Raw genomic sequence first — 26,170 nt, 5'->3', positions numbered from 1 at the left:
AATATTAAACAAAACAAAGAGACACACATATAACATGTAGCTCAACATGTGTAGTCTGCATGCTCCATTGTTGTGAAATCTTATCGGACAAAGAGCAGAGATAGCTGCAAAAGTGTAATCTAGGTTTTGAGCATTTATTGGGTTGCAGGCAGACTTTATCTTGTAACTTTCATTCATCTTTTGGAGCTGATTTTCGTGAAAGGTGAATCATTTCTTGTTTCGAGTCGCCTTGTTGTAGTCGATTTGTTTGTAAACACACGAACACATACCAACATATGATGCATGCACAAGACACAGCTGATCATTGTAATAACGTTACAAGATTCCTCAATGGTTTCACTGTGTTTGTAATTGTTTCGTGATGTTGGTAGGCGAGTGCAATACGAAGAAATATTTTTATTATTTTTTTAAATTTAATTTTAAAAATCAATCAATTTTTTATTAACTAATTTTTTTTTATTTATTAATTTATTTATTTTTTTAATCAATTTTTTAAAATTTTATTTATTTTTTATTTATAAAAATAAAAAAAAATATGTTTAATAAAAATTTAAATTTAACTTAAATTAATACAAAATTAAATTTAAAAAAAAAATGAAAGTTTTAAGAAATTCAATAAAATTAATTTTCATTTTTTTAATTAATTTATTTTTTTATTAAATTAAAAATTTAATTAAAATTTAAAAAAATAATTTTAATTTTTTTAATTAATTTTTTTTTATTAAATTAAAATTTAAAAAATTATTTGCTTTTATTTTAATTAAATTTTTTTATAATATTATTTATTTAATTTAATTTTATTTAATTTTTTAATAATTTTTTTTAATTTTATAGTTTTATTTAAAGATTATAAATTTTTAAATAAATTATATCAATTTTTTTTCTAATTAAATAATTTTTTTAAAAATATATATTTTTTAAAATTCTTAAAAAAATAATTTTTTATTTGAAAAAATATTATAAAGTTTTAAAAAGTTAGTCACTCTCTTATCAAAACAAAAAACCATTGACGTCGAAACGAGAGAAAAATTTGGGATCACATAAAACGACGATCAGAAATGAATTTCTCATTTTAAATTAGTCTTGTGAGGACCGTCGTGGAGTTAAGATCGAAAAATACTTATCTCGTGTAGTCCGTATTTTCGCGGTAGCATAACGTGGCACGGAACAAACGGAAATAATTCTAATTTTAAAGTAATTAAAGTCAAAAATATTTTTTTATAAAAAGGATGAAGATCAATAACTAAAAGGATATAAAAAGACAAGAAAGCTGACAAACTTCTTCTAACAAGGATTTAATGGAAGAAGGATTTTAATTAATTCATCGTATCAAAATTCGTGGATTCTTAAAATTATAAATCCTTGAATTAAAAAAAAAATATTTTAAACGAAAAGTAATTATTAGACCTCAATCCAGCTAAAATGTCACTCTAAAAATCAGTATTCTTGATAATTTTTATACAATTCTATATAATACAACATCTCAAATACTTTGCGCGTTATCAATGTTCAACTTCCTTTCCACTGAGATGTGGGTAAATTCGTACAAATATAGCAGTTTTATGCTTGTGATACAGATTTTTTTTTTCTAAAAATATGTATAAATAATCTCAATACTGCTGAGCCCTTTGCTTTTACATAATCTTCGTAATTTTTATTAAAGATTAACAATAAATTACAATTTTGTGTGTTTAACCTCTCATTACAGAGATAATAAAAGTCAAATTTTTAACACGTTATTTGGTTTACGCGAGAAAAAGTGCGTTAACCTGATCAAGTGTCTGTCATTGAAGATACTGATTCAAAAGATATAGATATTTTTCAAGAATTTAAGTTTTTAGGCTTTATGAGCTCAATTTTATAAATAAAATAAATAAATAATTTTATTATTTTCTTAAAATGGCAATTTATGAAATGTATGAAAATTCTATAATGGAAAAATAATAAATTAATGAATATGAACTTTTTTTAAAAATTATTTTAGTTATTTCTGCGGAACCTCTTAATAGAAGTTAAAAGGGCTTATTTCACCAATCTAAAGTTGATACAATATTAATCTTCAAATAAAACATGCTTGGAAGACAAAACTTCTTCCAAAATTTATGACAAGAAAATCGTACCAAATGTGTAACAGAGTCACGTTATAAAGCCAAACCCAAGTGAGCACAATACTTTTCGTTAGTTTTGCAATTTGACATAACAGCATAACAGCATAATGAACTATTCTTTCAATTAAAGATGAAACTGCATATACTCTAAGACTCTATTTTTTGAATCAGTATGTTCACTGCGGAATTAAATGGAAAATGGTCAACTGTTAACCCATTCATTAACTGTCTCAAACAGTGTTCAACCTTGAGAAAGTTTTTAAAATAATATGTTTTATTGTCGTGATTTCCAAAAGAGTACATTTTTCCCCCTAAATCTATGAAATATTCTTTCAACTAATGATGAAACTTCATATACTCTAAGATTCTATCTTGGACCTATGTTCACAGCGGAATTTCATCAAGATGTCTTCTATTACAAATTTCCTCTTGATCTTCAATCTGGAAAAGCTTTTGTGGATCCTTTGGAAAAATCGAAACTTATTAAATTTTGCTTCGATATCAATATCATGTACCTCATAATCTTCAAAGAAACCTGAAATTAAAATTAAAAAGATAAAAAATTAGTAACAAAATATTACGTGCAAATATAAAAAGCGCTCAAGTCTTAATGATTTTTTTTTTCACACAAACAAAAAAATGTGTGGTCCAAATTTTTTTGTCTTTTAAAAAAGTGATAATGAGTCTTTAATTTTTAACAGCACACAAAAAGTATCGTCATAACAACAAGATTTGGAAATATTTTTGACTCATGAACTAAACATGTTCCAATATTTTTTGTTTGATTTAAAAAATTAAATTTTTCCTTATTTAGAATAAAAACTTTTTTACCGGTTGACCTATATCCTCTTATAAGACAAAATTCGTGCAAAAAACTTTAATTGTTCCCAAAAACAGTATCGGTTATATTTCTAAAGATAACCATCTTCATTCATTGAATTCACGAATTCTTGATAAGGCTACACCAATACAGCCATGTGAAAATATAAAAAAAAATACATTTCTTAAAAAAAAAATAAAAGAATAATACAAACTCCTTCTTTTCCATGTGTTGGTACCGATTTTGTTCATTTCATTCAACAAACTTCTTCTCTCTCACTTGGTTCGTACTTTTAGTTGAGCAGAGTAGTTGCGACTGATCAGTCGTGCATACGTCGATCTGCGTTGCCTCGGTATTAAAAAGTAATTACTTGGCAGATTTCTCTGAATTTTTACCAATAAATTCCTTGCAAGTGCACTTTTTGTGCTGCATCGTGCAACTTTACGGTGTCCCGCGCGACATTTGTGTGAAATTTCCGAAAAAATTGTGTGATTTAATTGCCATATTGAAGAAAATATTTTTTTTTTTAAATTTCAAATCTTGTCTATATAGTCAATTCTTATAAATACACACATGGTGATTCTTTTTAGTGAAGCATAAGCAACAATATAACGTTAGTGTACGGAACACAACTCGAAGTTGTATGTTTGTGTGCATAGACATAAAAATCTTGTGTATATTGTCTTTAAAGTGCAATACACTGACTGTTTTATTCATTCACTTTTTTATTTCTTTTTTTTTTTGTCTCTGTACACAAATGCATTGGTACGAAACATAAATACACACAGCTTTCTTGTTATTTTTCCTTTAGTTTGTTATGTTCTTCTATTTTTATCAACATCTAATGTCTAACATCATTTACGAAGAGCATAGATGCAACGAGAAAAAATTTGTATTTGGTCAAAGATGTTTTATTGTTGAAGTTGTGTTGTTTTTGTGATCTACTAAAAATATTTCAACATAAAAAATTGTGCAAGAAAATTATTATTAATTAATAAATAGTGAAAAAAATCAATAAAAAAAATTAATAAAAAAATATTTTGTGAATAATTTCAGAAAAACACGATGAGAAAAAATCTTTAAAAAAATTAAAAATTGAAAAATAGAAAAAAATAAAAATTTGGATTACTAGCATATTCAACATATGCGGATAAACTTAATTGGATTACTTAAAACATTTTTCAAATAAAAAACAATTGTGGTAAGTTCAAGTATTTCAACGCCATGAAAGAATTCGCAACGTTTGATTCTTAGTAAGAAAAAAAATGTTTATAAAAATGCAATTTTTTCATAAACATTAAAACACTCGAATTTATTTGTTTAAGCTTTTGTGTTAATCCGACTTCTCCGAATTAATTAGCAGTGCGATCCACTTTTGAAGAGACAATCAACTTTGAGATCATTAAAAAATTCAAAGAAAACATTTAAATTTCCAAAGTAATTTTGTGTGTCTTTCGCGTTCTTTCTAACCGGACAGCGTCGTCGAACGAACAACGTTCTGTAGTCATAGAAAAAATTATAACAAAAAATGAACGGAGAAGTCACAGACATAATAAACTAATGTATGAAATGTGTTGAAAACTCATGTGTGCATTTGACGACTGCACCAAAGTAGCTGACATCAGCATTTACGACCTAAAATAACTCGCTTCGAATTTTATGTTGAACGAATTTGAAACAATTTTTTTTTTTTGCAATTTTTGCTGGAAGCTATTAAATTTCATACAAATATTTTATAATTGCAGAAAGGACGTTATATTAACGTCTTATCACGAACAAAACTTTTTTGGACAGATGGCAATACGATGGAATTCAATATTCAAACCTATCTTAGTAGCTTTAGTTTCTTTTATTATATTAGCACAAGGTAAACATGCATTTGCATAAAAAAAAATGAGAACTTTTGCAATAATTTCCGTCTACTTTGTAGTTTCAAATGCACAAGATCCCCGTTCGACAAGTAATCGAAGGATAGCTCACAGAAGTAAGTATTTTAAGTTTAATTTAATTTTTTTCGGGAAATTTCATTGAATAATTTTTACACTACAGGATTTCGCATAAAATCTCATAATTTGAACATTTTTAATTAAAATTAAATTAAATTAGCTAAAAATAATTAATTATTTATTTTTACATTTAATTTAATTTAATTAAATATTTATTTATTTATTATTATTTAATTAATTAAATATTTTTATGAAATAAAAAAATAAAATAAAATATTTTTTTTAAATACTTTAAATAATTTCTTATATTAAATTAATTTTTAAATAAATCGAAATAATTATTTTAATTAAATTAAAATTAAATTATAAATACAAAAATAAATAATTGATAAAAATTTTAAAAATTAACTTAATGTAAATTAATTAATTTAATTTATTTTTTTTTTTAAATAAATTTTAAAATTTTTTTTATTTTATTTTATTTTTTTTTAATTTGAAAAAAATTGAAAAAATTAAAAAAAAAATTATCAAAAAATTAATTTTTAATTTAATTTTTTAACGTTTTTATACGTTAAACGTTTTTTAATATTTATTTAATTAATTTATAATTTTTTTATTTGAACATTTAAAAAAATTAAAGTAAAAACTTTAAAAAAAAAAATTTTTGGTCACGTGACTTTCAAAAATTTTTTTTTCAACATTTCAATAGAAAATGTGTTAATTAAGCAAATTTCTTTAGTTTTTTGTATGATTTTATGATAAACAGTAATTTTTCATGATTTTTCAATATAAACATTAAAAAAACTGTCAAAAATATTTGTATTTTATATTTAATTTTTATTTTTCCCCCTGAATTTTTTCGACAAAAATCGAGGGAGGGGAGACAAAAAATGGATATATTAAATTTTTTCGCCTTATATAAAAAATATAAATAAAAAATTTTAATTAAAAATGATATTTTAAAATTATTCAATGAACGAAATCAATTTTAGCGAATTATTTTCAAAATTTATTTTAGAAATTTAAAAACTTCTAAAATCGTTTTGAAATTAATTTGCTAAAATCAAAAATACGTGAGAATTTCGCATTAAACTAAATATTGGCATGTTAATCTAATCGCGTATCATAAAATTTTAATCAAACAAAACAAAAAAAAATCACCTTCATTTCAAAATCATTAGCACTTTTCCATCCGAGCACATTTTCGCAAAATTCGCGAAGATATCGCCCCTTTGGACGTACAACAATTCCAACATTATCGCCTCATTATCTCACCCGTTATAACTTGACAACGACACCGTCGCCCGAATTGCGTGGCGATCAGATGCCACACATGGATGACTTTGATGACGACGAAGATTATGGTGAAATGCCTCCGATCATTTATCACTTGCACGACAATCATCGGCATCCCTTGCAATACACGAGAAGCACACGAATTCCGTTGTATCATGTGAATCATATCAAACGAGGTTGCCTCTTAAATATTTTGATTGTCTCCCGAATTAGCCCCCTTTCCAACACACTTGTGTACCATAGAACATTGTGTCCCACAAAACTTGCTTTGAAAAAGGTTCATTACCCTTTTAGTGAGCACAAATCGCCAGAAATAAGACCTGGCTTCAAATCACACACGAATGTCTTTTTTTTTGTTTATTTGTTATTTTTATTTACATAATCGACTGTATGTCTCCCTTATATACACACTTTGTACATTTATTCCGGTTACTTTGATGATAAGAGTTATCACATAATTTCTTGATTTTTTTTTCGAATTTCATGAATGAATGTAAATTTTTTTAGAATGAAGATGACAGTTTTTTGTGGAGTTGTAAAAAATAGTATACATAGAGCTGAACCACGTTTAGTCGAGACACATGTGATTTACTTCCTCTTTTTTGAGTCAAGATGTCAGAAGTTGACCTGGTTTTCGTAACTTGGAAAGGCACGTAGAACGAAAATTGTTTGAAGGATAAACTTTTATTAAAATAGAGAAAAATTGTTCCTGTGATATTAAAATTTACAATTGGACAAACTTTTGGATCAACAAAAACAACCGAAAAATAAGAGGTTGAAAACAAGAAAAAATTTCAAGAAATCAAAAATTGAAGATTAAAACTTGACGTGAAGCAAAGAGTTTACTTTAACGCTCTGAAACTTATCGACAAAGCCAAGAATGATCTACTCCCGGAATACTTGACAGAAAAATTAACAATCGTGGGCGAATCACAACCTTACGATCTTTGAAGAAGAAGCGATTTCAAATTGCCAAACTATCTGACGACACATCACCCGATATCAGCATTTCATCGAAAAAAAATAATGGCATGAGATTTTTTGATGGTTTTGTATTAGTTAGGCCTAAACTAGTCCAAAAAAACCTAAATTTAAAATTCTAAAACGAACCAAAGATTTTCAAAATTTTGAATTTAGGTTTTTAGGACTAGTTTAGGCCTAAATAATACAAAACCATCAAAAAATCTCATGCCATTTTTTTCGATGAAATGCAATGATGTGACGAGATGAGCGCAGAGCTCCTTTTTTTACAAAGGATTAAGTGAATGCAACAAAATGAAACGAGTAGTATCTCCATCCACTGACACAAGAGAATTTTTAGAGAACTTGAAAATGTATGTGAAATCCAATTTTTTGTCGCACTAAATGACAAAAAATTTAAAAAAAATGATTGGTTAACATCATCTGCAAAAAATAAACCAATCAAAAAATTAAATTAAAAGACGTCAAAATTCAGAGAGCAAGAATAATTTTTGAGCCTCATAGAACCCAAGCACATCATTTTTTATACAAAAGAGCATCACTTTTTTGATAAAATAAACAAAACTTGCAATCTGACTCAATTTCAATTGAAATATTTAGCTTTACAAAAAATTTTATTCAAATGTTCATTCAAAAAAATAAAAAAATTGTCAGAAAGTAATTGAAGTTTAGGTTGATACAAAAACTAAAATTATCTTCGATTTCATTGGCTTTAAAAATATTAAAAATTAATATCGATCATTTTAATTTTTTAAAAACTCTTACGAATTTAAAAAATTTTAAACATCAATTTTTAAAGCTTAAGAGGCATCAATATTTTTATTTTTTAAAAAATTTTAAAAAAGTTTAAAAGATATTTAAAAATATTCCAAAAATTTCAAAATTTTATAATTTTTTTTATATTCAATAATTTGATTTGGAACATCTCTTCAGTAAATTTTATTTTAAAAAAGGCAATAATCGGAAAATATTTTTGATTATTGTTTCGCCCCATTTTTAAAGAATAAAGATATGAATGATGAATTCATGTTTTTGTATGCTCATTGATTGTTCTGCGTAAAACACTTCAATTTATTCAATTAACGCACATGATTTTTTTTTGTATGTTTATTAAAATGTTTTGAGTCTTCCACACAGCAAGATAAAAAATATCAAGATTACTCATTTCACTTCTTTTCACAGAACAAATTCATTTCAATTCATTCACTTTAACAATTGTTTCACTAATTGCTGACTAACTAACTCATATTCATTCCATAGAAATATTAATCACAGTCATTAATCGTAACAAATTTAACCACAAAATTTTTTGTACTTTTCAAAATTAACATTTTTTTTCTTTCTTACCAAATAGTACGACCGCATCCATGTGAGCATAGTTCATGTTACCCCGCAACTGGCAATCTCCTCATTGGTCGTGAAAATCGATTGTATGCCTCGTCAACGTGTGGCGTGAAGAAGCCTGAACGGTTCTGCATCGTTTCCCATTTGGAGGAGAAGAAATGTTTCCTTTGTGACACGCGAAAGGAGACGGAACATGATCCGCTGAAGAATCACAGAGTTGGTCAAATTATCTATAAAAATCAACCGGGGTAAGTTTTCTTCGATTATTGCTTAAAAAAAATAAAAAAAAAAATAAATTAAAAAATTAAAAAAAAAATAATTAAAATTTAAAAATAACTAAAAAATATTTTTTTAAAAGAAAATTGAATAAAAAACCGTTAAAAAAATATAAAAAAAATTAAATAAAAATTTAAAAAAAATAAGGTAAAAAAAATTAAAATAAAAAAATTAATAAAAATATTTTTTGAGAAATTTAAATAAAAATTATTTTTTTTAGAACTCTCGAACACTCTTGGTGGCAATCCGAAAATGGCGTCGAAAAAGTCTCCTTGCAACTGGATTTAGAAGCTGAATTCCATTTCACGCATTTAATCCTCATTTTTGCAACTTTCCGACCTGCTGCTATGTTAGTCGAGCGTTCTTATGATTTTGGCAGGACATGGCATGTCTACCGTTATTTCGCATATAATTGCGCGGAATCCTTCCCCGGAGTGCCAACAGTCTCGCGAAACATCACTGACGTTATTTGCGATTCGCGTTATTCGAGTGTCGAGCCATCGAAGAACGGTGAAGTGATTTTCCGTGTTTTGCCGCCAAACATGAACATTGCCAACCCGTATGCGGATCACGTGCAAAATGTCTTGAAAATGACAAATTTGCGTATTAATTTCACAAAATTGCATTCGTTGGGCGACACTTTGTTGGATGATCGTGACGAGATTCAGGAGAAATATTATTACGGTATTACGAATATGATTGTTCGTGGATCTTGCTCGTGTTATGGACATGCTTCGCGTTGCTTGCCTCTGGATGGCGTTGAAAATCGCTACGATATGGTACATGGCAAGTGTGAATGTACGCATAATACGAAAGGTTTGAACTGCGAACAATGCGAGGACTTTTACAATGATTTGCCGTGGAATCCAGCGTTGGGAAAACAAACAAATGCCTGTAAAAGTAAGTTTTTTAAATTAATTTTAAACTTTTAATTTTTTTTTTCATCAAAATTTAGTTTAAAAAAATTAAAATAAAATAATTTAAAAAATTAAAATTTAATTAAAAATTAAATTAAATTAAAATTAAAATTAATTTTTTTTTAGACTTTTTGTAATTTTTTTTTTTATTTAATTTTTATCTAATTTAATTTAATTTTATTCAATAATATTTTAATCAAAAGTTTATAATTAATTTTTTTTTTTATTTTTTAAATTAAAATTTATTTTAAATAATTTTTTGAATTAAATTAAAATTAATAAAAGCGAAATTAAAATTACAAAAAAGAAATAAATAAAAATATTTATAAAAAATCAATAATAAAAATATTTCAAATTTAATTTTTAATAATTAACCAACTACTCAAAAAAATTATTTTATTTTGACAAAAAATTTAAAAAAAAATTGTTTAGAATTTATTTTTTTTTAAATTTCACATTCAAAAAATTATTTTTCGTTTTCAGGATGTAATTGTAACGATCACGCCTCAAAATGTCACTTTGACCAACAAGTTTACGAAAACTCTGGACGTGTTAGTGGCGGTGTTTGCGATGGTTGTGAACACAACACACAAGGACAACATTGCGAACAATGTCTTCCCTTCTTCTACCGTGATCCTCTCGAAGATATTCGCAGTCCTTATGTTTGCAAACGTAAGTCTCTTTTTATTTTCAATAATTTTCCATGAAAAAAAATAAAAAATTCTCATTTTTTAGCTTGCAACTGTGACGAACGTGGCTCATTGAACGACGGCATCTGCGATTCCGTTGAAGATCTCGAAAATGGCATCGTTGCCGGAGCTTGTCACTGCAAAGCCAATGTCAAGGGACGTCAATGCGATCACTGCAAAGAGGGATATTGGAACTTTACCGCCGAAAATCCCGAAGGATGTCAAGAATGTACTTGCAACATTTTGGGAACGATCAATAATTCGGGTTGCAACGTTTATACGGGCGAATGTACTTGCAAGCGTTACGTTACGGGACGCGATTGCAACCAATGTACTCCCGAAACGTACGGATTGTCATCGAGCGAAGACGGATGCACGCCATGCGATTGCGCCATCGGTGGTTCACTTGATAACGATTGCGATGTCATCACGGGTCAATGCAAGTGTCGTCCACACATGACAGGAAGAAATTGTAGCACACCAAAGCAGCATTATTTCATTCCGACGTTGCATACTGTCGTTGAAGCGGAAGATCAGTTTACGGTATGAAATATTTTTTTAAGTGAAAATTTTAAGTTTTTTTTCATGAAAGTTTAATTTTTTATAAAATTTTTTAAATATTTTTTTCATGAAATTTTATTTTTTAAAAAAAATATTTTTTTTATTTTTATTTTTTTCATAATTCAAAAATTTATTTTTTTTTTTTTGAAAATTTTATTTTTTTTCATAAAAATTCAATTTTAAATATTTTTTTCATCATTTAAATGTAATTTTTTAAATTTTCATTAAAAATAATTTTTAATTTAATTTTTGATATTTTTTTCATGACTTTAATTTTTGATTTTCATTTGGAGCGGCCTAAAATAAATTTTTTTAATAGTTTTTCACGAAAATTTAATTTTTAATTTTTTTTATGAAAATTGAATTTTTTCTCATAAAAAATCTATTTAATTTTTTTTTATAAAAATTTGATTTTTTTATATTTTTTTATTGAAATTTTAATTTTTATGTTTTTCATTAAAAAATTTAATTTTGACCAATTTTTTTCATTTTTTTCTTGTAGATTTGCACCAACGAACAATATCCAGGAGTAAGTTTCTTTCAAAATCTCTCCCAAAATAAATTTTTAAATATTTTTTTAAATTTTTAGCACAACTGCTCTATCGTCGTTGGTGATCGCTCATACGATCGCGTAACAGAATGGACCGGACCCGGCTATATTCGTGTCAACGAAGGCAGCGAACTTACTTTCACCGTTGATGATGTGCCCAAAACAAGCCAATATGACGTCGTTATTCGTTACGTGCCGCAACAAAAGGGCGGATGGGAAGATGTTCTCGTGACAATTATTCGTCCCGACATTTACGATCCTTCGTCTTCGGATCCCTGTCGCAACAAAAATCCCGATGAAGAGACCGAAGTACCGACATCTCTCTCAGACTACGATCGCAGTGCTGTTGTTCTCTACGATGTCTGCTTGGAAAAAGATAAAAAATACAAATTTGTCATTACTTTCCGCAGTCAACGGCGTCCCGAGTCAAATCCATCGGCGCAAATCTTAATTGATTCGATTGCGTTGATTCCGCGCATTGAAGTTACGACGTTGTTCAGTCAACGACCCGAAACTGAACACATTATCGATGAAATTAAGCGATACAACTGCAATGCGACGTACTATGAAGTTAATTACGACAAAAAAGTCGATCGTCATTGTCAGAATTTGATTCATGATATTGAAGTTATCGTCAATAACGGAGCTACAGGTAAGAAAAAAACTTAAAAATTCATCAAAAAATTTAATTTTGACTCAAAAATTCAATTTTAGAATGTAATTGTAACCCAACTGGATCTGTCAGTAAGAAATGTAGCGAACACGGAGGCGAATGTACTTGCAAACCAAACATTGTGGGACGTCAATGTGATCGTTGTGCACCTTCAACGTACGGATTCAGTCCTGAAGGATGCAAACGTAAGTCCATAAATCTCTTAAAATCGATAAAAAATAATAAAATTTAATTTTTTCACTTTTAGCATGCGATTGTAACAGCATTGGATCAAAAACAGCAGAATGCGATTTGGTAACTGGTCAATGTGATTGTCATCCGAATACCTATGGGCGTGAATGTGAGTTGAATTAAACATGAAATTAGGCAGAAATTTGATAAATTTTAATTTTTTAAGGTAACCAATGTCAACCTGGATACTGGAATTTCCCTAATTGCGAGCCTTGTCAATGTAACGGACATTCGGGAACGTGCGATTCTAAAACTGGAGAATGTCTTTCATGTCAAGATTATACAACGGGATACAATTGCGATAGGTGAGATATTTTTTCAACAATATTTTTTCAATTTAAAATTATTTATTTTTATTTTAATTAAAAAAAATTTTTTTTAAAATTTGGTTTTTTTTTATTGTATTTTAAAATTTTATATTAAATTTAATTTAAAAATTTTTTAATTTTAATTTAAATTAATTTTTTAAATTTTTAATTAAATTAAAAATTATTTTAAAATTTAAAATTTTCTAATTTATTTATTTTTATTTTTTTTAAATATTTTATTTTTTAAAAAATATTTTTAAATTAAAATATTAAAATTTAAAAAAAATTTAATTTAACATTTTATTTTTAATTTAAAATTAAAAATTTAATTTAATAAATTTTAATTAATTAATTTAATTCTGATTATTTTTGCTAAATATTTTAATTTTTTTTTAATATTTAGATTTTTTTAAAATTATTTTTTTTATTAATTTATTTTTTTTTTTTTTCTAAATTACATTTAATATTTTAATTAGTTGATTTTTTTTTTTTTTCAAAATTTTAATCCAAAATAATTTTTTTTAGATGTATTGATGGTTATTACGGCGATCCATACCTCGGAAGTGACATCGGATGTCGTCCTTGTCGTTGTCCCGACACAATTGCTTCGGGTCATTCGTATGCCAGCAGTTGCGCTCTCGTCCCAAGCACTCAAGACGTCATTTGCCATTGTGAACCTGGATTTGCGGGAGCTCGTTGTGACATGTGTGCCGACAATTATTACGGAAATCCCGATAAACCGGGCGGCATTTGCAAGGAATGCGATTGTAACGGAAATGTTGACTATAATCGACTTGGAAATTGTGATGCTCGAACTGGAAAATGCTTGCAATGTTTGTTCAACACGGGAGGAGACAGCTGCGAGTACTGCAAAGATGGATATTATGGAGACGCTACAAGACAAGATTGTAGAAGTAAGAAAAAAAAAATTTTTTTTTGGATAGAATTTTTTTGTAAAATTTTGCCTTTTTCAGGATGTGACTGCAACGTTCTCGGAACAAATTCAACGATTCAGCATTGCGATCGCTTTACTGGTCAGTGCCCATGTTTGAAAAATGTCGAAGGAAAGAGTTGCGATAAATGCGCGGCAAATCATTGGAAGATTGCTAGCGGAGAGGGATGCGAACCTTGCGCTTGTGATCCAATCGGTTCAATGGAAGATCAATGCAATGAAGTAATTTTCATTAAAAATTCATTTTTTTTATAAGTTTTTTAAGAAAAATCTTTTTTTTTTAGTACACTGGACAATGTGAGTGCAAACAAGGATTTGGCGGGCGTCAATGTAACGAATGCGAAACGAACTTCTGGGGAGATCCGAATGAGAAATGTTCTCGTAAGTATCAAAAATTTCAAGTTTTTCATAAAAAATGTTAATAAAATTTCTTGTTTAGCTTGCGATTGTGACGTTTATGGATCGGCAACATCCCAATGTGATCGCACAACGGGACAATGTGTGTGTCATCAAGGCATCGGAGGATACAAATGTAACCAATGTGCTCGCGGATATATTGGAGATGCTCCTCATTGTCGTCCTTGCGGAGAATGCTTCGATAATTGGGACTTGATTCTCATGAAATTGAGAGGTAGGTGTAAAAAATTACTTAAAAAAGTCTTTAAAATGATTTTTAGTGAAAAATTTTCAATTCAGCAGATTAAAAAATTTTACAATTCAGCAAATTTACAAATTTATTTATTCAGCAAAGTTGATAATTAATTATTCAGCTAATTTTGAAAGTTTTTTTATTCAATAAATAAATAAATTTGGGATTTTAACAAAGATATAAATTTTGAATTCAGCAAGATATTAATTAATTCAGCAAATTTACAAATTTGTTTATTCAGCAGATTTGTAAATTTATTATTCAGCAAATTTTTTAAATCTGGTTAACTTTATAAGTACAGCAATTTTTTTTTCAATAAATTTATAATTTTGGAATTTAATCAAAATTGTGAATTCAGCAAAAATTGAAATTTGTTAATTCAGCAAATTAAAAAAAATGAAAAATTTATTCAGCAAATTTCAAAATAATCTAAAAATGTCAAAAAATTAATAAAAATTGCTTTTTTTTTTATTAATTTTCAGCTCAAACTGACACCGTATTGGATGAAGCCAAGCAAATTAAGACTTTGGGAGCAACAGGCGCTTACACGAAAGAATTCGAAAGTATGGCCTTGAAAATCCAACAAGTTCAAGAACTTTTGGAAAATACCACAATTGACGATCAAACCATTGCCGAAATTCAACATGAAATCAGCGTCGTTATGCTACACTTGAACGATTCTCGTGGCGGATTGGAAGGCGTTGAAGATGACATCAAGAAAATTTCCTATGCTATTGGTTTAAGCAGTGCTGAATTGGATCGCATGCAAGCAAAGAGCGAAGAAATCAAATCTTTTGCCCATGAATTGAAAGAAAATGCGACAAAATTACAAGAAGCTAATGTCGAGGGTGCTCTAAATCTCACGCGTGATGCCTTACATCGCGTGAACTTGCTCGAAGATACCAATCGTGACATCCGCGAGCTTAATAACAAAGCTGAAAAGCACTGCAAACGCATTGAACAACTAATCAACCGCAATTCCGTCGATTATGACACTTTCAATCGCAACAATGACGAACTTATCACGCAATATCAAGCCGAACTCGAAGGTCTAAGTGAGAAAATCCCCGATTTGAATGAGAAAATGTGCGATAAACGTGGCGATCCATGCGACAGTGTCTGCGGCGGAGCTGGTTGCAATCATTGCGGAGGTATTTCATGCGAAAAGGGTGCCTTAACGAAGGCCGAACAAGCCTACAAGTTCGCAAAAGACACGGAAAAGATCGTAAAATTGAAGGAAGAAGCAGCTGATGATCTCATTCGTTCGATTTCGCAAGCAAAATCAAGCGCTGTCGATGGTTATCGTAAGGCAAACAACGCTTTTAAGGCAACGGAAGGTTATTACAACGAAACCGAGAAGCTGATTAGCGAAGCACGAGACTTGATAACGACTTTAACGGACTTAATTGACAACAACACGGCATCTCCGGATGAAATTAAGCATTTAGCTGACCAAACCATCAACCAAGAGCTCACTTTGGACCCCGATGAGATCAAATATTTGGCGAAGAAGATCGACGAGACGGTTGCTCACTTGGAAAATGTTGATTCCATCATCGCAGCGACACGCAATGACATGGAACGCGTTGAAGAATTGAAAGCAGATGCGGAATTTACAAAGTATGTAACAATTTTTAACTGATTTTCGAAATTTTCATTGAATTTTTCTTCAGGAAACGTGCTGAAGCTGCCTTGAAACGCGCTGAAGAAGTCGTCAAAGACCTAAATGATGCCGAAGAAGCTCAAACAAAGGCCCGTGTTGCAATTAAACAAGCGAATGAAGACATTGACTTGGCAAAGATTGATTTGGAACAAGTAAAAATCTTAATTTTTAATTTAAAAAATCGATTTTTTAATGAAATTTAATTTTAGATCGACAACGAAACAGGAGACGCTCAAACCCGAGCAAGTTCCACGGACGATCAAGTACAAAAATTGAACGAACGCCTACAAAATCTCGTCAAAAATTCGTTAAAGAACGATTTGGATGCCAAGGACATCAAGAGTCGTGCTGACAATGTCAAAGATTTGGCAGGAAATGCTCATGAATTAGTCACTCAAGTAAGAATTTTCCTCAAAATTCATAAAAAAAATCAAAAATTTATATAAAAAAAATTTTTTTTAGTTGAAAAACGAATACTTGTCGGCAAATGCTTCGTTAACGGAACGTGCAAGAAAATCCGAAGGTGCTCGCGAACGTGCCCAGCTACTTTTGTCTCGAGCATCCAAAATCACCGTCGATACCGCCAACAAATTAAAGGAGCTACAAAGTAAAAATTTAAATTTTTAAAAAATTTTCGTAAATTTTTAATTTTTTATTAAATTTTTAGGCATGAACGACTTGTACAAAACAAACGAAAAAGAATTGAATGACCTCGAGGGCACACTTAATCGCTTGAATGTCGATGTTGCCTACCATCTCAACACAATCACGGAACGAGCATCTTACTACAGGCAGTGTACATCATAAAAAAATCGAGTTCCGCTCTAACAAAAAATTACAATATATTAAAAAATTAAGAAGATTACTATTAGATGATAAGTACAAATACAGAACAAAAAAAAAATTAAACAGAAATCCACACCTACTTTATACCAAATAGAAATTGAAGATTAACAAAAAGATGACTTTCTTAAAAAAAAAAAACTTTATCCCAGAAAATATTTCGAAAGTAACGTTTAACTTATAAGATTTAAAATTAATTAATAAAAAAATTTGTCAAAAAATAGAAAAATTAGTCCGTAAGTTTATATTTAATGTTAAGTTCGTGCCAACAAGTCCAAGTGCCTTTTCTCATAAAAAAAAAATAGTTTTATGGGTGTTTCGAATGGAAAAGCTCAAATATAAATGTGTTTTTGTAATTCAATAATATTTTTTGTTATCATAAGTCTTTACAGTGAAGCATTTAGTATTAGTCGAAATAGTTTTTTGAAAAAAAGCCATGTAATAGCATTTATCTACAGCAATTTTGATTTTTTATATAAACGATTTAAAATTAATAAAAAGATTCTTACACTGCCTTTAATTTTTTTTAATTTTTTTTTGTTCGTAGTCTGTTTAATTAAATTTTTTTCTCTTAATTTTTTTATTTCAATTTTTTTTCGATTTTTTGGTCCTAAAAGGTTTTTTTTCAAAGGTTTTTTGTTATCAAAATTTAAGCCATTTTTGGTCATAAGATTTTTTTTTTTTGATGTTTTATAAAAAATTTAATTCAAACGAATAAATTTCAAAGAATGACTGACAAAAATTTGGAAAAAAATTTTTTTTTTTTTTTTAATATTTTTAGGGAAGAAAATTCTTATTAAATTACAATTTTTAACACAAAAGTTTTAGAAAATTGAAAGTATTTTTTAAAAAAGTTAAAAAAAATTCTTGAAAAAAAAATAAAAAAAATTTAAAACGGTAATTTTGATGAAAATTTAAACTTTTTTAGGCAAGTACAATTCCAAAAAATGTTTCACATGTCCACCTACCTAACTTTTTCCGAAAATCCAAGGAGGGAATAATGGAATAATGATAATGGTTTTGAAACATTTTTACCTTCAAAACATACGAAAAATGACAAAAAATCATCAAAAATTGGTTGAAATCTATAAAGTTTGTTATATTCTGCAATTTTTCAAAGGGTTAGACAATTTAAAAAATTTTTTTTTGTTTCAAAAATTGCGTTCAAAATAATGTGAAACATTTTTTAAAATTGTACTTGCCTTATATAGTTTTTTTTATTTTCGACTTTTTTCAGAAATATTTTCATCGTTTTTTTCAATTTTTTTAACGATGAGGCGAAATCTGTTTCACAAGTTATTTTTTTAAAATAATTTTTAACTTTCAGAAATGATCTCATCGACTGTTTTTTGACTTTTTGTACACGATGAAGCCTTTTATTCCCTTCTAAAGTCCATTTAAAAATTAAAAATTTGATTAAAAAATCTTCCACGATTGTCTTCAATGCATTCAATTGAGTGCTGTCTAAGGATATTTAAAAAAAAAATTTTTTTGAAAATTTTTAAATTTTTGGTCATTTAAAATTTCAAAATTTTCGAAATAAAGGTTCAAAGTTTTCACTTGAAAAATTTATAATATGTCAATATCGACATTCATAAATTTTTTAAGTGAAAATTTTAAACCGAAATATTTTTCATGAAACAAATTTTACTTTGTTGGCCTTAAAAATGATTAAATTTTTTCAAAAATAAATTTAAAAAATAATAAAATTTTTTTTTACCCTTTTCAAGAGAAATGTTCCACGAATCCTTAAATAACTTAGGACAGAAAAATAAAAAAAAAATATTTTCACGAATAATTATTATTTATTCATGCGTTTTTTCCGATAGCAGATAAATTTAAAGTAAAAATAGAAAATATCCTTTGTTAATTTAAGACATCCTAAAAAATAAAAAAAAAATTAATTAAAATTTTCACATAAAATAATTAAAAAAAAACTTACGCTTCGATAAGAGAAGCTCGTAAACCAGTGGTAATTGCTGTGGGTTGCGCTTCATTCAATTTAAATACACTTTCAAGCACCGACAATTCTGTTGAAGTCGTGCTCATTCCAGCAAAGGCACACCAATCATTTACCACGACACCTGCTCCCAACACTTCACTTCCGCGATTGACTGTTCCTGCCTGAAATTTGCATGAATTTCACAACATTATGAATTTTTTCTGAATATTTTCAATCAAAAATCGCAACTTACCACTAATGGAATCTGCAATAATGACGAAATTTCGTCCATTTCTTGTGTCGTTGTCTTGGGATGTACCAAACCGCCTTGATTACTAAGCACCGAGTACGCTCCTACCAACGGATTGTTCGCTAATGTGTGTCTGAAAACCTCGACGCCCAACACATCTGACACAATTTCCTCTGTTTCCTTGTCCAAATCGGGATGCACGAGCGCCACATAGTCATTGCACGCAATTACATTCCCCAAAGCTGACAATCGTTCCTCGACTCGTTGAATTTTAACGCTATCCGGCAAGCTATTTCGCAAGTGCTGCAATTCAACGTCTGTCGTCGAACTTGGCACGATCAATCCGTTCTTGTTTCCCACTGATAAGCGACCGATAATGCGACATCCGGCAATGCTGGCGTGAATGACGGGAATCGTTTCAGCTAATTCTGCCTCGAAAACACTGAAAAACGAGAAATTATGAAATTACAGGATGAAAACATCAACACGTGCGGGTGATATTTACCTGTAAAAGGCGGCAGATCCACCGATTGCTACTAAACAATACGAATTCGAGAGGGATGCAAAGACCCCGATGTCGTCCTGATTCTCAAATTGGGCACGCAAAGCCATTTTTCTGGATTTTTAATCACGTTTCTTGAATTCCTGGACAATGAAATGCTTGAATTTTGTCGTGAGACGAATGAAAATGATAAAATCCCACGCGTAATTTGAACTTTTTTCAATTTCACGTTGGGCTTTTGAGGAAAGTGACTGGATTTTGGTAAAAATCCATCGTTACTTATCAATTTCATTCGTCTCACAAAAAACTCAATTTGAAATATTAAAACGACTGAAAATAGGAGAAATTAATTTTCGTCAAAAACTGTGAAAAAAGTGCGAGAAACCGCAAAAAACTTGTTGTAAAGTGTGAACGGAGCCCAAATCTGCCGAAATAAGTACAAGTTACAGGAGTGGGAGCGGAAAAAAGTATCGAAAACTCAGATGGCATCATCCAGCATAAAACTCGAGCCAAATCCCGCATCTGACTACTCGGACGACAATGAATCCGACGAAAGTCACCCAAGTTTGTCGAATCGCAGCAAAGATGGCAAAGGAAAATGGACAAAAGAGGAAGATACGTCGCTCAAGTTTTTGGTCGAAGCGCACGGCGAAAACTGGGAAACAATCGCAAAACTCATGAAAGACCGCACCGAAGTACAATGTCAACAAAGATGGACCAAAGTTGTCAATCCGAACTTGGTAAAGGGTCCCTGGACCAAAGAAGAAGACGATATGGTGGTTGAATTGGTTGGCAAATACGGGCCCAAAAAATGGACTTTGATCGCGAGACACTTGAAAGGTCGCATTGGGAAACAGTGCCGCGAACGATGGCATAACCACTTAAATCCAAACATCAAAAAGACCGCATGGACCGCGGAAGAGGATGATGTAATCTATCAGGCGCACCGTTCGTGGGGCAATCAATGGGCGAAAATCGCCAAATTATTACCTGGCCGTACCGATAATGCAATCAAGAATCACTGGAACTCGACGATGCGTCGCAAATACGAGAACAAAGATCTGTCCCGCAAGATTTCCAAAGGTAACAAGAGTGCAAATTCATCTGCGGCGGCAAATTCATCCTCTGTAACGCCCTCCACGACTTCCGTTGCGGTTCGTCAAGAGCGCCAATTCACGGATTGGGCTGCGATGGAAAATTCCAACGATTCCAATGAAATTGCAATTTCCACGACACGCGGTGACTTCTTGATAAAACCCGTACAATCGACTACCATCGCAAATGACTTCATGTTGGGCCAGAATTTCCCGCCCGCCAACATACCAAATCAATATTTGGCGTCGCCCGAACAAAAACGGCCCCCAAAACAGGTGACCACGCCAAATATTTTGCGCAAACGTCGTCGCGACGATCACGATTACATCTACGAGCCGGATTACATGATGCGTGCCCCCTACGAAGATGCACCGAAGGCCCATCAAAATCGTCAGGATTTGGCAGCGTCGCCCACTAAGGTGACTCCCATCAAGCCACTTCCGTTCTCGCCGAGCCAATTCCTGAATTCGCCCGCGAATCAATTTGACGAGAATGTTCACATGTCGAGCACGCCGATGCGTCAACCGAAGTTGAGTGCGACCTTGAACACGCCCATTCCGACGGAACAAGCTGACAGCACGCCCGTACGTACAAAGAATAAGAGTAATGCACCGAAGACGCCGACTCCCTTCAAAATTGCCTTGGCAGAGTTGGATAAACGACGTGCCGAATCGTATGTGCCGCCGAGCCCGGGACGCATTGCCGAAGATATTTCCGAGATAATGGTGAAGGAACAAGAATTGTCGACGACTACGGAAAAGGATGCGAAGGAGAATCAACAACCGGCGTCATGGGATACGGCAGATATGAGCGGATATTTGGCAGAAACGCCGAGCAAATCGCTCGTTTCCGATTCGGGTGTGATTTTTTCGCCGCCCAGCTTCATCAAGGATGTACTCAGTGATTCCGATTTGTTGCTTGACGCAGCCGGATTGCATGCGCCGCACAGTCCCAAGCCCAAGATCCAAATTCTCGACCCAAAATGGGAGAAATACGCCTGCGGTAAGACAAAGGATCAACTTTATTTAACGCAACAGGCACACATGTGTCTGAAAAAGACGACACTTCAACCTCGTTCTCTAAATTTCTATAAGTAATTATATTTTACTTCAATTTTTTTTTACATCTATCATATATTGGAATCATATATTTAGAAGATTTTTTTTAGTTTGTAAGATTTCTACTTTTTTTTTTGAATTTTTGCACACAGTCAACCAACTCTATAATTTTACAGCTCTAATATATTTTCAATTTTTTTTTTAAATTAAATAATTAATTATTCATAAGTTAGGAGTTAATCGCACAAAAGTTCTTTAAAATTAAAATTAATTTTTTTTTTGTAATATCAGATTTAGATACCTAAGTGGTTTGCGGATATCGAATTAAATTCAGGAAGCCCTTGAGAGACTTTTTGCATTTAGTTCGCAGTTCATCACGAAATTCAAATTCGTCAGCAGAAAATTCTCTGTGGAATTTTTATTTTTGATGATGAACTTTTTTTCTATATTTCTTTTTTTAATTATTTTTTAGGAAAAAAGTTTTGCTATAACAATTACGTGGAAGTGGAATTTTGAAAGATTCAAAAAAAAACATGCAAAAATGTTAACAAACAAAAAAACAAGAAAGAATGAACTATTAGTGTGAAAATTTTAGATATAATTTGAATATTATCTACAAATATTAAGTAAAGATTAAGTGTCTGCACCAGAGATCCGTTCTGGACTCCTTAACGACGAAATTTGAACTTTTTTTCAAAATTAGAAGAAAAAACATTTAAAAAAAAATTCATAAATTAATTAACTTTCGTCTTTATTTAAGTTGCTCTACCTTTGAATTTGAAATTACTATAATTTTCTTTTGATACCAATAAAAACGCGAGAAAGAAGTTGAACATTGTTAGAGGAAAAATGGAAAACTATCAAAATATTAGTTTGTAAGCGATCAAATAAATAAAATACATTTATGCGTGTACCTTAAAATTTTTATGAAAATTTGTAAACAATAAAATTGTAAAAAAAAAAATTAAAAGTCTTTTATTTAATAAAAAATTCTCTTCAAATGATTTTTTAATAAATTTTCTATAATTTTTGATCAATTTCAAGCTTAAGCAGAAAGAGAACTGAAAATTTCAAATAAAAAATAAAGAAAAACATCTTTTTTTGTCAGTTTTGAGTTATAAAATGATTAAAAATGATAAATTAGAGCCCTCTGACAAATTTTAATCCATTTGGAGCAAGATTTGACAAAAATGGCTTTGACACAGTTTTTGACATAGTTTTTGACACAGTTTTTGCTCTTGATTTAGTTTTCAAAACAAAACTATGTCAAAGGAAAATTTTTTTTTCAGTTTCAATTTTTTGGCAGTTTTGAGTTGTAAAATGATTAAAAATGATAAATTAGAGCCCTCTGACAAATTTTAATCCATTTGGAGCAAGATTTGACAAAAATTGCTTTGACACAGTTTTTGACATAGTTTTTGACACAGTTTTTGCTCTTGATTTAGTTTTCAAAACAAAACTATGTCAAAGGAAAATTTTTTTTTCAGTTTCAATTTTTTGGCAGTTTTGAGTTATAAAATGATTAAAAATGATAAATTAGAGCCCTCTGACAAATTTTAATCCATTTGGAGCAAGATTTGACAAAAATTGCTTTGACACAGTTTTTGACACAGTTTTTGACACAGTTTTTGCTCTTGATTTAGTTTTCAAAACAAAACTAGTTTTTGTCAAAGTTTTTGACACAGTTTTTGCTCTTGATTTAGTTTTCAAAACAAAACTATGTTTTTTTTTCAGTTTCAATTTTTTGGCAGTTTTGAGTTCATAAAATGATTAAAAATGATAAATTAGAGCCCTCTGACAAATTTTAATCCATTTGGAGCAAGATTTGACAAAAATGGCTTTGACACAGTTTTTGACATAGTTTTTGACACAGTTTTTGCTCTTGATTTAGTTTTCAAAACAAAACTATGTCAAAGAAAAATTTTTTTTTCAGTTTCAATTTTTTGGCAGTTTTGAGTTATAAAATGATTAAAAATGATAAATTAGAGCCCTCTGACAAATTTTAATCCATTTGGAGCAAGATTTGACAAAAATGGCTTTGACACAGTTTTTGACACAGTTTTTGCTCTTGATTTAGTTTTCAAAACAAAACTATGTCAAAGAAAAATTTTTTTTTCAGTTTCAATTTTTTGGCAGTTTTGAGTTATAAAATGATTAAAAATGATAAATTAGAGCCCTCTGACAAATTTTAATCCATTTGGAGCAAGATTTGACAAAAATGGCTTTGACACAGTTTTTGACATAGTTTTTGACACAGTTTTTGCTCTTGATTTAGTTTTCAAAACAAAACTATGTCAAAGAAAAATTTTTTTTTCAGTTTCAATTTTTTGGCAGTTTTGAGTTATAAAATGATTAAAAATGATAAATTAGAGCCCTCTGACAAATTTTAATCCATTTGGAGCAAGATTTGACAAAAATGGCTTTGACACAGTTTTTGACATAGTTTTTGACACAGTTTTTGCTCTTGATTTAGTTTTCAAAACAAAACTATGTCAAAGGAAAATTTTTTTTTTCAGTTTCAATTTTTTGGCAGTTTTGAGTTATAAAATGATTAAAAATGATAAATTAGAGCCCTCTGACAAATTTTAATCCATTTGGAGCAAGATTTGACAAAAATGGCTTTGACACAGTTTTTGACATAGTTTTTGACACAGTTTTTGCTCTTGATTTAGTTTTCAAAACAAAACTATGTCAAAGAAAAAATTTTTTTTTCAGTTTCAATTTTTTGGCAGTTTTGAGTTATAAAATGATTAAAAATGATAAATTAGAGCCCTCTGACAAATTTTTATCCATTTGGAGCAAGATTTGACAAAAATGGCTTTGACACAGTTTTTGACATAGTTTTTGACACAGTTTTTGCTCTTGATTTAGTTTTCAAAACAAAACTATGTCAAAGAAAAATTTTTTTTCAGTTTCAATTTTTTGGCAGTTTTGAGTTATAAAATGATTAAAAATGATAAATTAGAGCCCTCTGACAAATTTTTATCCATTTGGAGCAAGATTTGACAAAAATGGCTTTGACACAGTTTTTGACATAGTTTTTGACACAGTTTTTGCTCTTGATTTAGTTTTCAAAACAAAACTATGTCAAAGAAAATTTTTTTTTCAGTTTCAATTTTTTGGCAGTTTTGAGTTATAAAATGATTAAAAATGATAAATTAGAGCCCTCTGACAAATTTTTATCCATTTGGAGCAAGATTTGACAAAAATGGCTTTGACACAGTTTTTGACATAGTTTTTGACACAGTTTTTGCTCTTGATTTAGTTTTCAAAACAAAACTATGTCAAAGAAAATTTTTTTTTTCAGTTTCAATTTTTTGGCAGTTTTGAGTTGTAAAATGATTAAAAATGATAAATTAGAGCCCTCTGACAAATTTTAATCCATTTGGAGCAAGATTTGACAAAAATGGCTTTGACACAGTTTTTGACACAGTTTTTGCTCTTGATTTAGTTTTCAAAACAAAACTATGTCAAAGAAATTTTTTTTTTCAGTTTCAATTTTTTGGCAGTTTTGAGTTGTAAAATGATTAAAAATGATAAATTAGAGCCCTCTGACAAATTTTTATCCATTTGGAGCAAGATTTGACAAAAATGGCTTTGACACAGTTTTTGACATAGTTTTTGACACAGTTTTTGCTCTTGATTTAGTTTTCAAAACAAAACTATGTCAAAGAAATTTTTTTTTTCAGTTTCAATTTTTTGGCAGTTTTGAGTTATAAAATGATTAAAAATGATAAATTAGAGCCCTCTGACAAATTTTTATCCATTTAGAGCAAGATTTGACAAAAATGGCTTTGACACAGTTTTTGACACAGTTTTTGACACAGTTTTTGCTCTTGATTTAGTTTTCAAAACAAAACTATGTCAAAGGAAATTTTTTTTTTCAGTTTCAATTTTTTGGCAGTTTTGAGTTGTAAAATGATTAAAAATGATAAATTAGAGCCCTCTGACAAATTTTTATCCATTTGGAGCAAGATTTGACAAAAATGGCTTTGACACAGTTTTTGACATAGTTTTTGACACAGTTTTTGCTCTTGATTTAGTTTTCAAAACAAAACTATGTCAAAGGAAAATTTTTTTTTCAGTTTCAATTTTTTGGCAGTTTTGAGTTATAAAATGATTAAAAATGATAAATTAGAGCCCTCTGACAAATTTTTATCCATTTGGAGCAAGATTTGACAAAAATGGCTTTGACACAGTTTTTGACATAGTTTTTGACACAGTTTTTGCTCTTGATTTAGTTTTCAAAACAAAACTATGTCAAAGGAAAAATTTTTTTTTCAGTTTCAATTTTTTGGCAGTTTTGAGTTATAAAATGATTAAAAATGATAAATTAGAGCCCTCTGACAAATTTTTATCCATTTGGAGCAAGATTTGACAAAAATGGCTTTGACACAGTTTTTGACATAGTTTTTGACACAGTTTTTGCTCTTGATTTAGTTTTCAAAACAAAACTATGTCAAAGAAAATTTTTTTTTCAGTTTTAATTTTTTGGCAGTTTTGAGTTATAAAATGA

The 26,170-nt window shown here is 29.6% G+C and overlaps 3 protein-coding genes across 4 annotated transcripts; 2 read left to right on the top strand and 1 right to left on the bottom strand.

Annotated features, from left to right (window-relative positions):
• Positions 1 to 1,104: 1,104 nt before the first annotated feature.
• On the top strand, positions 1,105 to 17,233 carry LOC134833359 (laminin subunit beta-1). 2 transcript variants are annotated; one of them, XM_063847666.1, is made up of 22 exons: positions 1,105 to 1,194; positions 3,985 to 4,129; positions 4,674 to 4,795; positions 4,859 to 4,912; positions 8,506 to 8,743; positions 8,992 to 9,671; positions 10,172 to 10,360; positions 10,424 to 10,920; positions 11,441 to 11,467; positions 11,528 to 12,140; positions 12,203 to 12,346; positions 12,409 to 12,501; positions 12,559 to 12,697; positions 13,226 to 13,614; positions 13,675 to 13,874; positions 13,937 to 14,033; positions 14,092 to 14,283; positions 14,784 to 15,921; positions 15,975 to 16,116; positions 16,174 to 16,362; positions 16,427 to 16,571; positions 16,632 to 17,233. In XM_063847666.1, exons 3-22 carry the CDS (start codon positions 4,723 to 4,725, stop codon positions 16,769 to 16,771), a joined length of 5,379 nt encoding a protein of 1,792 aa, XP_063703736.1. In that variant the 5' UTR covers positions 1,105 to 1,194; positions 3,985 to 4,129; positions 4,674 to 4,722; the 3' UTR covers positions 16,772 to 17,233. The 2 variants fall into 2 exon arrangements, with proteins under 2 accessions (XP_063703736.1, XP_063703743.1); XM_063847673.1 differs by lacking the exon at positions 1,105 to 1,194 and adding an exon at positions 3,259 to 3,290.
• Positions 17,234 to 18,592: 1,359 nt separating this feature from the next.
• Positions 18,593 to 19,691, bottom strand: LOC134832566 (eukaryotic translation initiation factor 6). The gene is made up of 4 exons (XM_063846633.1): positions 19,505 to 19,691; positions 19,003 to 19,441; positions 18,750 to 18,931; positions 18,593 to 18,688 (listed from the first exon to the last, which is right to left on the bottom strand). Exons 1-4 carry the CDS (start codon positions 19,609 to 19,611, stop codon positions 18,679 to 18,681), a joined length of 738 nt encoding a protein of 245 aa, XP_063702703.1. The 5' UTR covers positions 19,612 to 19,691; the 3' UTR covers positions 18,593 to 18,678.
• A 140-nt stretch (positions 19,692 to 19,831) lies between these two features.
• LOC134838208 (myb protein) lies at positions 19,832 to 22,592 on the top strand. Its single transcript, XM_063853683.1, has 2 exons — positions 19,832 to 21,689; positions 22,127 to 22,592. Exons 1-2 carry the CDS (start codon positions 19,984 to 19,986, stop codon positions 22,143 to 22,145), a joined length of 1,725 nt encoding a protein of 574 aa, XP_063709753.1. The 5' UTR covers positions 19,832 to 19,983; the 3' UTR covers positions 22,146 to 22,592.
• The last annotated feature ends 3,578 nt before the right edge of the window (positions 22,593 to 26,170 follow it).

This window comes from Culicoides brevitarsis, chromosome 1 (genome assembly GCF_036172545.1).
Source record: "Culicoides brevitarsis isolate CSIRO-B50_1 chromosome 1, AGI_CSIRO_Cbre_v1, whole genome shotgun sequence".
Classification (NCBI taxonomy): Eukaryota; Metazoa; Arthropoda; class Insecta; order Diptera; family Ceratopogonidae; genus Culicoides; species Culicoides brevitarsis.
Note: the sequence above shows the minus strand (reverse complement) of the source record. Positions and strands in the feature narration are given on the sequence as shown.

Excerpts from the sequence above, each read along its gene's own strand:
- LOC134838208 (XM_063853683.1), top strand. The coding sequence starts at position 19,984 with ATGGCATCATCCAGCATAAAACTCGAGCCAAATCCCGCATCTGACTAC.
- LOC134833359 (XM_063847666.1), top strand. The coding sequence starts at position 4,723 with ATGGCAATACGATGGAATTCAATATTCAAACCTATCTTAGTAGCTTTA. Across the intron at positions 12,698-13,225 it reads ACGGGATACAATTGCGATAG|ATGTATTGATGGTTATTACG; the intron begins GTGAGATATTTT and ends AATTTTTTTTAG. Across the intron at positions 15,922-15,974 it reads GCAGATGCGGAATTTACAAA|GAAACGTGCTGAAGCTGCCT; the intron begins GTATGTAACAAT and ends ATTTTTCTTCAG.
- LOC134832566 (XM_063846633.1), bottom strand. The coding sequence starts at position 19,611 with ATGGCTTTGCGTGCCCAATTTGAGAATCAGGACGACATCGGGGTCTTT. Across the intron at positions 19,442-19,504 it reads GGATCTGCCGCCTTTTACAG|TGTTTTCGAGGCAGAATTAG; the intron begins GTAAATATCACC and ends CTCGTTTTTCAG. Across the intron at positions 18,932-19,002 it reads TATTGCAGATTCCATTAGTG|GCAGGAACAGTCAATCGCGG; the intron begins GTAAGTTGCGAT and ends TGCAAATTTCAG.